The sequence below is a fragment of the Dermacentor variabilis genome, chromosome 1 (assembly GCF_050947875.1).
Source record: "Dermacentor variabilis isolate Ectoservices chromosome 1, ASM5094787v1, whole genome shotgun sequence".
Classification (NCBI taxonomy): Eukaryota; Metazoa; Arthropoda; class Arachnida; order Ixodida; family Ixodidae; genus Dermacentor; species Dermacentor variabilis.
Window position 1 is genome coordinate 144,502,132 of NC_134568.1, and position 18,535 is coordinate 144,520,666.

The 18,535-nt window shown below is 50.0% G+C and overlaps 1 protein-coding gene across 1 annotated transcript; it reads right to left on the minus strand.

Annotated features, from left to right (window-relative positions):
• Positions 1–14,505: 14,505 nt before the first annotated feature.
• Positions 14,506–18,448, minus strand: LOC142585889 (sterol carrier protein 2-like). The gene is made up of 2 exons (XM_075696976.1): positions 18,232–18,448; positions 14,506–15,831 (listed from the first exon to the last, which is right to left on the minus strand). The coding sequence occupies exon 2, from the start codon at positions 15,825–15,827 to the stop codon at positions 14,607–14,609; it is 1,221 nt and encodes a 406-aa protein (XP_075553091.1). The 5' UTR covers positions 15,828–15,831; positions 18,232–18,448; the 3' UTR covers positions 14,506–14,606.
• Between the last annotated feature and the right edge of the window lie 87 nt (positions 18,449–18,535).

Sequence of the window (18,535 nt, forward strand, 5' to 3'; positions counted from 1 at the left end):
CAGCAAAAGCTAAACAATTGCTTCATCCAAGTGCGCAGGACTTTTACTGTGCGGAAGAACTGTTTTAAGATGTATATATTGCGCAGTAGTTTACATAGACGATAATGAACTTGCAAAAAAAAAATAGAAAAGAAGACTTGTTTTGGCGTACGCAAAACTTGAAGGGGCCCCAGTAAAAAAATGCCGAATACCGCATATATCATATAGCTTTTAAATTGACACTGTTTCATCAAAGTAATGCTTGATTTATGCAAGATTTTTTTTTTCTATTAAATGGCATCTTACCGGTCTCGAAATTTGCACCGCGTTTCGTCTTCTCCGCAAAGCCTCTCCGCGGCAAAGACAAAATGCGTGGACGTGAGCGTTCCTGCGCCGATGAAAGGGGAGTCTAAACTGCTTTCAAGTTGCTTTCTTCACCACAGGAGTGGCTTCGAGCCGCTTTGTAGCCGCTTCATGTCAAGCAGCAGGACTAGATTACATGAATTTACCCGCATGTCGCTGTCTGCTGTCGGCCTGCTTGGCGTCAACATTCGGCACTGGGAAGCGCATAGACAACGATGTGATGAGATTACTAATTTTACGACCCAATACAATCGCGCTATGTATGTCATCACAGCTGCATGTGACAGGTACACGTCGGCACGCGTCAGTTCACCTCTGTGTGCTTAGTCTGGCGGAGCCAGGCGTGGAGATGTACGTATGTCGGACATCCACGGACGCGTCAGAAGTCGCTTGCCGCGCACCCTTCAGCGGCCGTGGCTTGTTCGTGGCGATACGACTTTGCTGCTGCCTCTAAGCGCTCGATAGTGCGTGCTCCCTTCTCTGCATCTGGGTTCTCCACCGCCGGACGCGATACGACGCTTATGTGCAAAAGTTGATGGGTGCCTGATTTCAGGCCCGCCAAGCACGGCGGCTGTGCACCGTTTAGCAGACGTCTTGCAGCTTGCCGCAACGCAAATGTATTGCCCTTGCGCCAATAAAAACCACACATTCATTCAACGCAAGTGTATATATACACTTGCGTTGAATGAATGTGTGGTTTTTATTGGCGCAAGGGCAATACATTATAGTATACTTGCTTCGAGGGACGAGACCTCATGTCGCGCGCAACATCAGGTCTCGTCGACATGAGGTCTCGAAAGGCTTCCTCCTGGCTTGTGCGTCACCGGCGGGGCGTGTATATCTCATATATATATATATATATATATATATATATATGTAGGGCTGTCCTGTTTGGTGCTGGTTGACGAATCCTCCTTCAAACCTGTTTCCTCGACCACTGGACATTCGTACACTGCCTTGGCCGCGAGCTCCCTTGCCTTGGAATGAGTTAGTGCTTGTACTATTCCTTCACTAAACCCGATTCCCCCTGCGTCGCAGCAAATCCTCAAATTTGTTAGAAAACAAATATGGGTATACTGCGGCGGGAGATGTGCCGAGACGGCCGTTTCAGTGTCCAGAACTCCAAAAAGGCCTTCGATGCGAATCTTTGCCACAGGGAGACAAACGCTGGAGGCCTCTACGGTTTGCCTTATCCGAGCACGTTCCCCCGTGAACTGGCCTTCCTCCACGTACGACGGGTGCACAACGTCCATTGTCGCTGCCGAGAAAGCACCCTACACGGTTTGCCGTTTACCATGAGGTCTCGAATGTACGGTTCTAGCAAGTTCAGATTTTCCTCGTTACCACTTAGTGACATCAACACTAGTTTGATATTTTTTGCACCCCACGGAGATATGCCCCGTTTCCTGGTAGTTATAGCAAACTACTGGTTTCTTTGCCTCGAAAGCTTTTTTTTCTTTTGCCTTTCTGCCCTCTGTTCGGATGACTCCTCCTTTCCCTTGCTGTTCTCGTCACTATTTTTCATCGAATCTGACCTTTCCTTCGATTTATACTGACTCGACTTTGACCATCGCTCTGGCTTGTCGGGTCTGTATTTATTCATTTCCTTCTTAGGAGCTTCGCTGCCTTCGTCCGCACGACGAGTTACGTACTCCTCAGCGAGATCGGCCGCTCTCGTGATAGTGTCCACGCCTGGCCTATCTCGAACCCAATACTTGCTGTTTTCTGGCAGCCGGCGGTAGAACTGTTCTAAAGCAACGCACTGCATTGTCTTTTCGGCGTCGCCGAGTGCGCCCTCTTCTCAGAGCCATTCTTTCAGGTTTACCTCTAAGGTGTATGCGAAATCTGAGTATGACTCACTTTTGGTCTTCTCGACGTCCCTGAATTTTCGCCTGAATGCTTCTTCTGATAAACTATACTTTTTAAGCAGACTCGCTTTGACTTTATCGAATTCCTCTGCTTGTACTTTCCCCATGCGGGCAATGATATCAGCTACCTCACGTGGCAGCAACACAAAAAGCGTTGCGGCCACGTGTTTCTCGCGAATTTCGCCTTCTCACACGTGCGCTCAAACTGCACCAGAAAAAGACCGATGGCCCCTCGTACTCCGTAGGATGTCATGAAGTCTGTCATTCTGCGCTCGCTTTCTTGTGCCTCTGTGCTGGGTCTGGTAGTTTGAGCCTTCAGAAACTCAATATCTAGGCGCCTCATTTTGAGTGCGTCGCGTGCAACACGGTCGCGCTCTTCTTTGGCCTCGCGTGCTGCCTGCTAGCGCTCTTCTTTTTCTTCTAGGCGCTTACGCTCTTCCTTGTTATGCGCAATGCTCTCTAAGCATTCTTTTAGTTCATCATCGTCTGCCCCGATCGCGTCGATCGCCTCAATGATATCCGGCTTTCTCTTCGATTCGGCAATTTGGAGGCCCAGCTCTGGCCAAGTTAAACAACTCCGGCTTCTTTAGTGCCTTTAAGTTCATGGCTTCTCTTAGTGCTGCTAACTCTCCACTCTATAGCAACCTCGACGTACTCAAAAATTCCGTCAACGGTTAAAGAAAAATCACTGCTTTGTACTTCCCCCCAAAATACGTAAAACCAAGTGATATCTCAGTGGAGAAAAGCCGTGCACTCACCATATGCAGTCATGAATCCTGACACCTTCCTTCCGAAGTTGTCACCAGGACAAAGAGGAGACGATCTCTTAGATGTCATCCAAAGTTGGGGCCTCCGGGGTAGCGTGTCCCATCGCTGCCAACCAGTTGTGGCGACGCCAGTTACTCGAACCTCGACCGGCGTTACTGGTGGGTAGCGTGGCGTTGTCGGCAGTCTGAGGCGTCCGGTAGACCATGGCGACCAGGCAGGGGCGAGACGATTTCTAGTGCGATACTTGCACTGTTTATTCCATGGTTGGTGAAGGATATAAAAGAAGAGAATAATAATAAAAATACATTGCGGGGCCGTTTAAATAGGCCCGCTAAAATCGTAGGCGGGATTTTGCTCACGTTAACGTCACGTGACATGTACTGAGTCTGGTCGGTGATGGGCGGCTGCTCCCTCTTTCCTAGGCGACGTTGCACGTGCTTGCCTCCGCTGGCGGCAACTCGTGGGTCCAGTTTGGTTCGCGGAACAGACTCTCCCCTTGAGTCGCACAGTTCGCGGAAGGCGGCCCTCCCTCCTGTCACGCACATACACAAAGGGGCCCGTAATCACTGCGGGGCGCCCGCCAGACCGGCAACCACTCGAAACACCCATAGCAAATTAAGGATCCATCCTCCATTTCCATCAGGCATGGCCTTTCGATCATACTTTTTGTACGGGACGTTACACGCCAACCGTAACAGTGGCTGGCCTACGCTCCCGGGGCGTAAGTGGGCCCACGCCGTCGTCCGTGGTTACTTGACGGTTTCTTCTTCAGTGAAGAGTACGAGGTCGAGAAGATGAGGAACGGAACAGGGGGTTTATTTACACTGGAAAGGTAAACTTATTTACATAGAAGAGGTACTCGTACTGGCCGGAGCAAGGAACACAGTACATCGTTCTCGTCGCATGTGCTACAGGTCAGAAGGCTACACCTTTTTGGCGAGCACACATCAGAGCACGTCAGCACACCAGAGCACACTAGCACACTAAAAAGTCCGCTTAAGTCCACCTGGTCTCCCTAGATCACAAGGCCAGGGAAACCCGAGGTCACTCCATCTTCCACTCGGAGCGCTCGTAGTCGCCTGGAGGGCGAGAGCGCTCACAATCACTCCAGCACCTTTGTTCACGGAACGTCACCCCCGGGCGCCCCCGGTTCACTGTCCCATAGAAAGGAGATGCTCGAAGACAGGGGTGTCACGCTTGACTCCATTTTCGCGTCTTGGGTCCTAGTATGGCCCAGCAATTAGCTTGTTGTCTTTCGATCGGCTTTGGCGGTTTGCAGCGGCCGCACGAAACGACGTATAACGCACTTTCACAGGAGTTCCTTGGTCTCAGCGTCGTAGTCGGCGAGCAAGTGCTATCCATCAACCCCGTAGCCGTCAAACGCGTCTCGCCTTGGTGTCGCTGCTGGTGTGTCCGAGGCGATGTATTGCGAATCTCACCAAGCGATTCGTCGCTTTAAGGCAAGAGAGGCTGGAAGGTAGCTTCCCACGCTGGCCGATCATAACAAGACCCATTGGGAGGTAGAGCTATACAACTTCACTGTACTAAGCGTGATGCGCCTATCCTTTATTCCTCCGAACTTCATCGAAAAGTTCCCTTATACAGATGCCACCGCTACGAAGGGGAGGTGCCTTTTTTCTTCAGCATGATTCAGCAATAATCACTACGCCGCGGTCACGCACGAACAGCAGAAATCGCCAAGTGCGGGGACAAAGAAATCCTCCGTAGGACGAACAGGTTGAAGGATATATCTCTGAAATCGAGTACAAAGTACCTCGATCTCGCCAACATTCTTCGCGCATGCGTCTTCCCTCTAGCCCTGACGTGGTTGTGTCTACGTGCGCGCAACCGCTGATATGTACCATAAAAAGTCGAATGACCCTATGAATGACCTAACAGTGCCAGTGTGCGGGGCCGGGTGACAAACTCTCTCGAGAAAGTCAGTCCCAAGCGAACTATGGATATTTTTTGTACAGCGAAGCTGTTAGCTAGGTACAACTTAAGAAGGCAGGAAAGACCCCGCCCAGATGACCGAAGTGCGGCAGCCGATTGCCTCCGCGACTAAAGAAATAACCCCGCTCAAAAGTCCCACTAGTTCAAAGCTCGGAGGAGGGGGACTGCCCCTGCCTTCTAAAGTTGTACCCGACTATAGTCGGTCGGCATTTTTCGTGTCTGCGTCCGTCAGCAAAAATGTGGGCCGTTCCCGGCGGCAGTGCAGGGCCAGGAGCAGTGGCTCGTACCCCCCTAAGGCAGAGGCTTCAAGCTGTCAGCAAAGTGAAGCGAGGAGTACATACATTCCTTGGAATCACGCATACAACATGCATAACAGCACATGTTTCAATAAAAACATGCACAAAGCAATGATCCGAACCACATAATCGATGATAAGGCGCTCCTGACAACAATTCGAGGCACGTAGTGCTCCCCGCATACGTTTCCCAGTAAAGGATGTTGCCCAAGCTGCCCCGCCAACGTAAGATTGCGACATGGGGAGCGACGTCCCTAGCCTTTCGTGCATGAAAGAACCAGCCTAGCAATTGGCTCAATGTTGTTGCAGCACCGCGATGGGCAGCGACGTGCCGTCAAAATTACCATTACTACCCATTCCTACTAACATTACTCTAAATTACCATTACCCTAAAACAATATAGCATTGCATACCCCCCTCAACAGTTGTAATCCTGGTTTCTACCAACTTCGCTTGACATCCACTTTCGCAGGGGTGGTATGGCGAGTCAATTTTTTTTCACATAGTCGCTATATTGTACGTACATATGTAAATAGTTCTCCTTTATTCTATCATTTTTGCCTGCCATTTTGCTCCCTCTCTGATCTACTGCTGACCGTGGTTCGGGTGTCAGCCGACTGAGCTAGGCAGTTACTGCGGTCAGCAGCAATTTTCCTTCCCTTCCTTTATTTATCCATCTAATTATTGAAATAAATCATTCACTGCTATGAACCCTGTCACGGCCTGGGCACCTGACGAACAAAAGGCAACCCAGAAAGGTGAGGAATTTCGCGACAAGGAAGCGACTGAGGAAGGCGAAGACAGGGACATGGATACCAAGGATACGGAAGTACGGATACCAAGACGAGGTGATTCGCTGGCGCATGTATACGTGGTCCCTTTGCGGAACACTTCCCGTTGCATTCTTGACTGACGTAGGAATGTCCCAATGTGACGATGCGCTAAAGGAGATCATACCCATATTCCGAGCAGATACAGGACAAACCAACTTCTAACGTCAAGAAACCGGCGAGCTTTAGATTTTGCGTACGCAAACGACTTTGGGTACTGTTACGATCGGTCAGCGGGAGTAGTGACCTTGTAGCCTCTCCTGTCCCACTACGACGACTCGCTTCGTGAAGCTAACAATGCGACCCCTAGGACAAATCGGCGGCGCCAGCAAGGCCAGACACGTTTGGCGAATCGAGTGTTGTTTGTTGGTTCACTTTTGCCGTCACGTACCAATGGGAGACAGAAACTCCTGGAAAAGGGGTGTTCTACGGCATTTTCTCACGGACTCCGATAACCACCACGGTCGTTTGACGCTCCAGCTAACTCCTGGGTCATCCTAGGGACCAAGACGCGCCAGCTTGAGTCGAGCGTGGTAATCCCCGTCTACGAAGCTCCCCTCCTTTCTGTGTGTTCAGTGAAGAAAGGCGCGGGAGTGATTGTGTGAACCCTCGCCCTCAACCCAGGTCCTTCAACGACTTTTGGCGCTCCGATTGGATAAAGGTGGGGCGGCAGTTCTCCCGGGCCTAGGGACCTAGGGAAGACAGGGGGGGGGGGGGGGGGGTTAAGCGGACTTTTTCGGCTCCTCAGCGTGCTTGAATTCAGTGATGCTAGACTGATGAGACGTAACGTTCTCCACACCTCATGTAGATATTGTAAATAAATTCAGTACTCCTCGTTCCCGATGACAACACGTACCTCCCTTCAACAACGTCCTTAGCGTGGATGAGTTGGACGACGGCATGGGCCAGTTACCCCTTTTTACATGTCCGATCTCAGCTCTTACAACTAGCTGGCAGCGGTTAAACAGACTTTGTGACCTGGTGCTGTGTTTGCGTTATCTTTGCGTTACAGTTGCCGGTCTTATGGCCATTCGAATTACAAGATAGACATCCTGTGCTGTCCTAGATCATGGTGTGCAGTGCCGCTGCAGTAGGCATTTTCGCCGCTTTAATGTTGCTGTTGCGCCTTTCCTTTACCAATTCGGCATTGTGGTCTCTCGGTGCTTCGGCCCGCTGTATGATCTCCCGCATCGCTACCCCTTTTCTAAAAAAAGCGCAGGAGCACCTCCAGCTCGCTTCCCTCATTCGTAGCCTCGTTTTTTCGTTGGTATTCCAGACGAAGGTCGGCAGGCACTGCTTTCTTTATTACGGTCAGTAACAAAGTTCCATAAGTACCGACACTCACGCCTAATGACGTGAGGCTGCGTACATCTGTCTCTACTTCGTCGACGAGGCTGCGTAATTGACCGAGATTCCGTGAGTCACGCACTGGCTTGATGTTAAGTAGCCATGACATGTGGTCTTCTATAATTACTTTCTTTCTGTCGAACCTCTGCTTTAATAGCGAGAGAGTAACTTCGTAGTTGCCTTCCGACAAGTCGAGTCCTGCTACCACAGCCGCCGCCTTTCCTGTCAAGTAGCGTGTTGAGGTACTTGAATTTGTCTACGTTTGAGAGGTCCTGGTTAGCGTTGATAGTCGACTCAAACTGACTCCAGAACCCTTGCCACTCTCGAAGCTCTCCGTTGAATTTGTTGATTTCGAGCGCTGGCAGCTTTACGGTGGGGCGTATTTGTGAATCGTTTGTGCTAGATTCTCTTTGATCTGAGGAGTTTATTGTGCGATCTGACGAAGCATTGGTCCAGCTAAAGTAGCGTAGCATGCGTTGTACCTTTGTTTTCGCCACGCTGATCTTTTCTCTGTACATTTCGGAGCATGCAACTTCATCTTCGAAAGCTTCATCTTCAACGCCTTTTTCTATCTCCCGATCTAGCTCTTTCAGTGAGTCCTCTTTAAGAGAAAGAAGATTTATCTTTTCTTCCAGCTCACCGATTGATGCGCTGCTGTCCATGGAGGATACTTCGTTGAGCAGCTTGGTTGTAGATGTTAGCACCACGGCACTTCTCTTGATTCTGTCGATATCGATCTTTTGACGTCCCTATTCCCGGGTTTCGGCACCAAAATGTTGTGGAATAAGAGACGGACAACTTTCAACTTATGGATAAATGACAGGCGTCCGTTCACTTCGAGCGCATCACGAAGACTCCTTTATTTTTTACTAGAAGGTACAGGAAAGGGGAGAGTCACAATACACTGTGCCAAACAGGCTTTCTTGCACCCCGCACGTGCAAGCAACCCGCTCCAAAGCTGAAAGACACCACCGCACCGCCCGTCGCTGTTCGTAGAACGCGCCCACCAGTGATTTGCACGCAGTTTGAGGGGTGTCAAGTGTCCGGCGCCTCTGCCACAGCGACCTCAGCAGTGCCGTTTTAGGTGGGGGAGTCCTCTTCGCAACATTGTCGGCGGTCCCCAGCGCGGGGGTGCTTTGGATCCAGAATGGAGGATATACAAAATATTCTACGGCGTTTCCTCACGGACTCCGGTAACCGCCACGGTCGTTTGAAAGACGCTCCAGCTAACTGCTGGGTCATCCCAGGAACCAAGACGCGCCAGCTTGAGTCGAGCGTGACAATCCTTGTCTGCGAAGCTCCCTTCCTTTCTGTGTGTTCAGTGAACAAAGGTGTGGGAGTGACTGTGTGAACCCTCGCCCTCAGTGCGGGTCCTTCGACGACTTTGGACGCTCCTACTGTACGAAGGTGGGGCGTAGTTTTCCTGGGCCTAGGCATCTAGGGAGGACAGGGGGTTTAAGCGAACTTTTTCGGTTCCTCAGCGTGTTTCAATTCAGTGATGCCAGACTGATGAGACGTAACGTTCTCCACTCCTCATGAAGATATTGTAAATAAATTCAGTACTCCTCGTTCTCAATGAGCACACGTCCCTCCCTTCAACAACGTCCTTAGCGTGGATGAGTCGGACTACGGCATGGGCCAGGACGACGGCATGGGCCAGGGACCCTTGCGCACCCAAAGCGCCACACCCTGCTTTCATAGGAGAGTTTTAGAATTGGGGACGCAAGCGGCTTGCGTCCCCTAATCTAAAGCTCTCTATTCTTTTGTGTACCTTTTAGCGTTCTTCTGTGCGCCCGGAGCTTTGCGTCCTTTAACTTTGGGTACACAAAATCTAAAAACTCCTTACCATCTACCGGTCCATGGTCCGAAGCTGTAGTTTTTGTCCTCTTAGAAGTGTGACGGATGCAGCGATCGACGTGACGTGCGCAGGAGGCCTAAATGCAGTGGACGGCGTGATGCAACTACAGTGTGTGTACACAAAGAATTCCAGATCCTGGAGTCAACGCGCTGCAGCCATTGTGCGTCGATGAGCGTGCGACAACCCAGTTTCAACTCTTGCTAAGCTGCAACACGGGCGTCGGTACGACTAAAGTGGCCTGCGGTTTAGAGTGCTGACGGATTCTTGGTTTACTATGAGGCGCGCATCTGACAGCTTCAAAAGCTCGAGTACTGCCAAGCGAATTTGCTGTAGGCCAGTTCGAGGAATGTGCACCGCGCATCCTTGCGCCGGAGCCCTCTTGCAAAGGGCGGAGCGTGCAACGAATTTTCTGATTAGCAGTGGACAGGTGATCACGTTTCCCGGGCTATGCAAAAATGGGGCAATGACCTGTATACGCAATCAGTCGCGAAGCGGAGATCGCTGTCCTCCCTTATTTTCTGACTTCAACCTTTTAGCGTGATGCATTTTTTTACTTCGATATTTGTCTTACTGCGTACGGAAATTCATCTACCAAACTACTTGCTTGCCATCAACGCGAAGCGAGGGCTTCCGGTGGTCTGCCTGGCAGGAAAACGTCAAAGCGTCCTGAAGCCCGAACGACATGCTCGTCGGCGCAGCAGAACATATGCGAAACCTAGACAAAGGCTACATGATGCAAAGTTCTCGGTAAACCGTAGAAAATGCTAGTTTGATATGGCCATATTCTCTTATTCCGGAGGACGGTTACGAAGGACGGTATTCGGCCCATTTCCAGAAGGATAATAGAAGCAGCCTATTAACTGTGCTACTGCAACCTGTATTAAGCAGCTTCAGGAGTTAATGGGAAACGCATCATACACTCGTGCAAGTTTGTCCTAAACTTCGCATCAGCTGCATCTCCACTCACAGACCTGCTTAAGAAAAGATAGAATTTTGAACCTCCTATAGGACAGCGCTTTCCGAGCCTTCCGAGCGCCAGCTGACGTACAGGCTACAGCCCTGTTCTGGGTTTGTAAACAAAGCGAAAACCGCCTTCTAGTGTTCCGTCCTCATTTGCGCGCTATCCATCACACACTGGGCAGGGTAGCAACCACAAGTGATCGTGAGAAAATTTAAGAGTGCACGCGCTCCTCCACTCAAATGGAAATCCTGCTGCCCCTCGCACCATGGCCGTGCGCCTCTGATCCCAGAGAACAGCTACATGCAAACGACATATTACTCTCGCCGTTTCCTTTAGCCTGCAAGTGAACCGATGTGTCTGTAGACCGACGAGCGCAAGCATATACGTGCATTACAAGCTTCCCCGAAAAGCTTGAGTACTGCTTACACTTTATATAGGGCAAGTTGTACGTTCCAAATCCGTTCCAATTTCCCCCGTCAACTTCGTCCTCAATCATTAAAGTATCGTTTCGCTTCAACTCACAGCAATGGGAGGGAGGGGGTAGGAATAAGCGCTTCACAGAACTATACAAAGGGAAGCTTGGACGAGTTGGTGGAAATTCATGTTTCGAAAAGTAATAGCGCTAAACAGACAAGGTTACAGACAAAGAACACGACACTGGCGCTGACTGACAACTGAAGTTTATTTCGAGGAATGTCACATTTATAAACATGGGCCGACAGAGCCACAACTAAGCGACTGTAAATGCGCTGCAGGAGCCATCCTGGTGACGTGTCGAACCACACGTGGAATACACCAGTGCGTCATAACAGAAACCAAAAGCAAATAAAGCGAATAGAAGACTTCCCTATCAAACTTAACAACAATCTACCGCCACACACTTTCTTGCAAATATCTCAACGCTCTATTACTAAAGGCGACAGACGGCTTGCTAACACACCTTTCCCCTTCCCCAACGATATGGAATGCTTCCATAAGCTCCCTTGAGGTTTGATCCGTATGGCAGAACAGACAAACAGTTTTTTTTTCGTTATCGGTCGGCACCCACATTCTCTACAATGGCAAGCCCCACAACCCACATTCTCTCTACAAAGGCAAGTGTAAAGCCCCCGTACCTTTTAATGATGGCAAGTGCTCCATTAATCTGATGTTCACACAGCGACCGGTCTGGCCCACATAAACGTTCCTGCGTGACAGTGGCAACCTGTACACAACGGAAGATCTATATCGAACGTATATATTTTAACTTCTCGGAACAGAAACTACATTCCTTGCCATGGCACAATATTTTTTGTGCAAACGGGAACAAACCGTAGCAAGTTTGTTGGGAGCGGACATGACCACACGCACCCCATACCTACTATAGCCACGTCCTTCAAGCAATTGATGCGAGAACTTGTGCAAATATGGCACCACTACCGGTCTTTTTTTCATTAGGCGCAGGCTCTCTTGAATTTCTCTTTATCTTATCAGTACCCTTTAGCCACTTAATCAGATCGTGACAGGCACTCAAGATTCCCTTTCCGGGTAACCCGCGTTCTGTAATCTCTGAATCTGGCCAAGGAAACTGTCCCTCGACGAATGCTCGCATGTCTTCTGTAGCACCGCGCGCAGCGCAGCGTAAACAATACCGGTTTTTACAATTTTAGTGTACTGAGGAAAATTTTTAAAAGCACCTATGCCGAACGAGGTTTATATATATACTCAACATAAATGGTCCTCCCAAAACCTGTCTAATATCAAGGAGTTCAAGCTTACCTTTGGCAAGCAACTCAAAGGTAAATTTTTTACCTTTACCGCATTCCTTGAAAATATTTAAAATATCAGCCACTTTACTACTCAGATTCTCTCTTTCCGTGATGATCAAGAAATCATCAACGTACCTAAAGACATTAAAGGCCCAACTTCCTAAATTACTGGGAATACAATCATTAACTCGACTAAGAAAAATATGGTTTAAGGCTGGGGGCCACCCACGACCATGTAGGAATTCCCGACTTCTGTAACAACGGGCTCCCTTTCCATTCAACAAACATAGAGAGCAAATAAAACGACAATAATTCTAAAAACATTCCACAAATGTCCCGCAATGACTATAACAAACTTGGCTTCGTCATTATCATCAAGCACACAAGACCTGACACTCTTCATAAGTTCATTATGCGGTAGCGAATAAAACGTATTTTCAACGTTAATACTGAAAATCGAACATGAGCCAGGATTCTGTGTCTTCAAAAAGTTAACCACGCTATCTGAGCTAACATAAAAAGATTCGACAACGTTAAGAGCCTCAAGTTGCTTCTGCAGACACCCCGAAATTACACATTGCCGAAATTATGGCCAACATTCCTCGAAATAAACTTCAGTTGTGAGTCAGCCACAGTGTCGTCTTTGTCCTTGGCTGTTCAGCGCTGTTACTTTTCAAAACATGCTTCACAGAACACCCGCGGCTAACTGCGGGCGAGAAGCGGTATACAGTGTACAGTTCTCGTCGGAAATGCGCTGGTCTCTCGCGGAGACCAGATCTGCTCCGCTCTATAGCTCAACTTGATCGTTCGGTGCTCTAAGTGTAGACTGCGATAGTACACCGGGACAGCTATATGATAATAAAGTTTTCTCGCTTCTATACTTGGAACACCTGTCACTGATCTTCTGAGCGTGCGTCATGTGGCAAAACCAATTTCTGGTATAAAACATTGCCCCGATAATCAAATATCGGCTTGTTTGTAAGTGTAAAAAATGACGCTGCCGTAACATATTCATGCGGGCACATGAAATCACAATATTACTGCACTGCGAACAACGATGCGGAAATTGCAAGGACACGAGGTGCGGTCTACCACACTTTCGGCACTTTGCGCTCAGGCATTCAGCCAAGCCGTTCAAGGCAAGGGAAGGTCGCCCCAAGGCCGCCAAAGTTTTCCGAAGCCCTATGACCGATAGGAACTTCACCGCTGTGCAATTTTGTCATAAACTCTGAAATTTTACGTACTTTTCTTTTTCATGGACATCGCGGAAATGAACCGATCTTTGCCTTCCAGTATGAAGCAACTAGAATGCGCCATTCTAAACTGCCTCTACGCAGCCCATAAACCCGCCACTGAAACAGATGGCCGAACAGAGAAATACATCATTCCCCTCTTTATAGTGCTTCTGTACCTGATGGTATCATAAATAAATATATTGGCGGGCACCCGATCGTAGTATTTACACCAACGGCCAAATACCGAGTCCGCCTGGGCGAGATTCCACTTTCCCCGGCCGTGAACCTAACTTCGTCGGAATTCACGGGCAGCCTCTCGCCAGTTGCCCCTAGGGCGTTATACGGCGCGCTTTGCTATCAAGTCTTTGTAGACTGCTTCCCTGCAGCACGCCTAAAATGCTACTGACTGAGCCCATTTACATATTCACTTAAGACATCAATATTTCAGTTAAACAAGCAAGATATAGCACACTATAGTGCTTCCAAACTTGACGTAAGACCGGAGGCCGGGACGCTATGCTCGCTCACCTACGTGTCCAGCGATCCGCAGTTCCCATCTCTCATGGCGCTCTCCAGTGCGCAAAGAGCGCTGAAAAATGACTCGCCACGTCGCCAGGTAGTGTTTTTGCAGTTCTTGAGCACACCTGCTCTCACACTACAAATGCCCATTAAAGAACTAATGCGCGTTACACGGTTAGTCAATGGCGCGATCAGACGGATATATATATATATCCGTCAGACGAATATATATAATAAAAAATATGTTGAACCAACTGTCACATGGCACCATTTACGACACCACTGCTGGTACTCACTAGCTAAAGCGATACACAATGAAGGAGAATCCATATGGTCAGCATTCTACCTAGATGAGCTGTATGAAACAGCATTCCAAGGATTGCCATATGTAACTAGTTCTCCTTTACTCCATCCTCTCTCCCTGTTCTTTCACTCATCCCCCCCCCCTCGCTTCCTCTACTGCTGACGCATCAGCAGATTGTGCTGGACAATTACGGCGGCCACAAGTAGTTTTATGACCTTCCTTTTTCTTTCTTTATTTGTGAAATTAAACTAATTACTACTACTACTACGACTACGAAACACTTGTTGGCAGATTTACGTCAAGCACATGGCAGGGTGCTGTGAGTTGCTGTTCCCCATTTTCTTTGCGGTCCGATGAGAAGGCAAGCGTACCAAAACGTGCCAAAACTGCCAAGTCACGATAGCACAGACGCTACAACTATCGCGAACGACATGTCGGCACTTTCCAGCAGCAGCCACAGCATACAGTACAACAGTAGAAACAGTGTTAAAGCCTCTTTTATTGTGCTGTCGGACTGGAGGAGAACAGCCGTGGCCCAAGTATACCGTAGCATATAGTATTTACAGTGCAGGCAGCGCTCAGAGGGCGGCCCTGGGAAAGCCGAGGCGGTACAGGGCGACCACGACCGCGCCGCCCAGGCCGATGTTGTGCTGCAGCGCGACGCGGGCCCCGGGCACCTGGCGAGGGCCGGCCACGCCGCGTAGCTGCCAGCAGAGCTCAGTGCACTGTGCCAAACCCGTGGCGCCAAGTGGGTGACCCTTGGAGATGAGGCCGCCGCTCGGGTTCACCACGTACTTGCCGCCGTACGTGTTGTCGCCGCGGTCCACCAGCTCCGCCGCCTTGCCCACGGGGCAGAGGCCGAGCGCCTCGTACGCCAGCAGCTCGTTGGCCGAGAAGCAGTCGTGCAGCTCGATCACCTGCACGTCGTTGGGAGTGAGGCCCGCACGCCGGAACGCTTGCTGGGCTGCCTTGCGCGTCATGCCGAAGCCGACCATTTCGATGCACGAGTTGTCGGCAAATGCCGATGGCAGGTCGGTGGCCATCTCCATGCTGAGCACTTCGACGGCCTGCGCCTCGAGGTGCAGCCGCCTCACCACGGCCTCGCTCACCAGAATGGCGGCCGCCGCGCCGTCCGACGTCGGGCAACACTGCAACTTGGTGAGCGGCCCAAACACCACGGGAGATTCGAGGATCTCCTCGAGCGTATGCTCGTCGCGGAACTGCGAGTTCGGGTTGTTCACCGAGTGACGGTGGTTCTTTTGGGCGATCTTGGCCAAGTGCTCGCGTGTGCTGCCGTACTTGGCCATGTGCTCCATCCCAGCAGCGCCGAACATCTGCGCGGCCATGGGCGCCGGCGCTAGGCCGTGCGTGGCAGCCAGCACCTTAGCGTGTTTCTCGACGGGGTTCGCGCGGTCACGGTACTTGGAGGTGAGTGAGCCGCGGTCCATCTTCTCGAAGCCTAGCGCCAGCACCACGTCGGACAGGCCGCCCTCGACCAGCTGCTTGGCCAACAGCAGCGCCGTCGAGCCGGTCGAGCAGTTGTTGTTGACGTTGTACACAGGGATGCCCGTCATCCCCAGGTCGTAGAGACAGCGCTGGCCGCATGTCGAGTCGCCGTACACGTAACCGCAGCAGGCCTGCTGCACGTCGGTGTACTCCATGCGGCAGTCCTGCAGTGCCGCTGTCACAGCCTCCTTGGCCAATACTGGGTAGTCACGTTTCTTGTCGCCTGGCTTGGCGAACTTGGTCATGCCCACACCCACCACAAACACCCGGCGGCCGGCGCGCTCCGCTGCCATGGTCCTGCAAGGAGGCGCCCAAAAGTATTGCTGCAGTGCGAGCGCGTTTGTTTCTTTTCAAAGAAATCTAACATGTTTATCCCCCTATATAGGCCGGAAGACCCACTGCCCTGACGCAGGCTGACGGTATATGATGACAATCTCCTCTGACGCACTGTATCGTGCTCAGTCCTCTCCTGCCCTTGAGCGCGCCATTGTGCCACGTTCTCAAGCGTAGTTCATGACGTTTTTGTTCGGCCAAACCTCACAACGAAGACTACGCGGGTGGAGAGAAAACGCAAGGCGACGTCGCAGCCCGCAAATCCAGGCCAGAACGTGCCGACCTAGATGTAAACCCGCCATTCGAGTCCGCGCGCGACGGCTCATATCGGCTTCCTAGTTTCCCGCCCACCGCGGAAACGAGCGCTCTTTCACTGCTTTCGATTTCGTCGCTGAAATGCGCACGGCCCGATGCACATGGCCTCTGACGGTTTCACGCCCGCTCGGAAGGGCTACTAAGCGTGGGCGCGTGTTGTCGCTTATTTTTTTACGCGCCCTTTGAACACCAGAAAAGGACAAGGGATGCCTTAGGCAAACATTTACAATTGACAAGTGATCCTCAAACAGCAGCGCCGCAAGCTTCGGGGACGCAGTTCCAGCTTTTAAGTAGACATACACGCTTGTGGCTTCGGCGAAGTAGCGAGGGTCTAAGTACACACGCGCAGCTTGCGGCTTTGTCAATCAAACCACACGCATATATTTTGCTCTGGGTCAATTAAAATGTCAAATACCGGCATACCAGAACTAAATAATAAAAAAATACACATGCAAAAGAAAGATGCAGACAGCGCGAATATGTTTGCATCTTGTCAAGTTATTCGTTTTACCTTTTGATTTGATTAGCACTGTCAGTGTTAGTGAACACACATTACGTCTCGCGCGCTATACATTCATTCACAAATACCTTAAGGTGTGCACAGAATCAATATACTTGAGTGTGCTCATGGAACTTTTTCAGGCTACGATCGATCATTCGTTACGGCCAGTTGGGTATTCTGAATTAGCTAGAATTCCCGTCAATATTCCGTCAACAAAGAAAATACAAGCAGTTTCTTTTTTTTTCTGTCTCGCTTTCTTTATTATTTCTTTCTTTCAGTTCGCCCAGCACTGGGGGCCAACAAAACGCTCACGCACACATTAAGAGCCAAATCTTGACAAGGTGCAGCCGCACCGAAAAAGTTTTCGGAACACGCGATTCCCGAGAACGTTAAATTTCCTCGTGACTTCAGCACCCAGCCTGCACTTTAGGTGAACAATGTAGTGGTCGTACATGAAAGTATACGCTGCACTTCTCGATTCAAGAGCCAATGCATTGGCTGCGACGAGATTTTTCTTTTTTATCGAATTATATGTTCCGAAACCTTTTGCGGTTGGGGGGTTGGGAGTAAGACATGAATTCGACAGGTCCACGAAAGCAAACCTTTATCACCGTACGGAATGATGAAATTCAGTACAGTGATAGCCTGCACGATAGATATACGGGAAAAACGGCATAAGTCAATTCACAATATGTTGCTGCAGGTACCGCTAAAGGAAAGAAAGCAGGAGTCTTGCAAATCACGCACAGAATATTGCAAGCATTTATTCTTGCTTTCGCCCTAGGCAGTCTACCAACAAGAAAGCAGACAGAAGCAAGGGAAAAAGCGCCGCAGCATTATTTGCGTGTTTTCCTCGATAAACTCTTCCCCTGGCCGCTCGCTTGGGTCTGTCTGCCTTGGCGGCCAATACCTTGTGAACTTCCTAAGCATGCATGTACACCAACTCGCCCAAATTTAGGTAATTTTGAAGTAAACCCATATCATCGAGCTTTTGTGCTAGCCTTTAGCGGCGACTCACCATAACAATGCCAATGTGCTATGTGCTCAGGTCCGCAAACTGAAGGCAAAGTTAATGAATGGTCTGATATCTGAGAAAGTCCCAACCGAAAGTATGCGCATATACGAGTTACGAATAGTATCGACAGTCGTAGGGGAAAATTCAAAACCGTACAGCCACCCTAGCTCATTTAGACGGACGGAGCTCCAAGAAGTGTCAGTACGACATAGTAAACAATGATCCAGGCGCGAAGGGTCGCTTGACTGTACAGCTTCGTAGCTTTTCGTATTTTACCGAGGCGAAACAAGTGCATGCCTCAGCCGCTTTAATTTAAGCCGACGTCCTCTCCAGTTCAATAATGCAACGAAACAAGCGTGCAGTACGTCACGCAAGCGAAATACGACTAGGGAAAAAAAATCGCGAATCAAGGACACAAACAGACGCAAGCATTTGCAATCGGAGTCGAAGTTTTGGCAGACGTCGACTGTAGTTTCTGATACGCCGTGAAAACAAGTTGCCGCACGATCACCCGGTGGCGTTGCGCACTCACCTCACACAGCTGCAGGGCCACAGGATCTAGGCACTGGAGCTTGTTACAATGGTCGTTTGTTTAACACTCTATAAGCGTAACGTTCACTTAAACGTCAGAGCGGCCGGCCAGCCAGAGAGATTTCGAAAATGGGGTTAGCGATGGGCAGCCGCTGCCAGCTCACTGATAGAGACCGAGTGAGTGAATGAGAAGAGGAGCGTATTCAGTAGCAAAGCGCAGAGAGGGAAGAAGCAGGCATAAAGGAGTAGAGAGAACGTGTAGAAGGACGAGAGCAAATATATTACTTATAAATAAAAAAAACGTG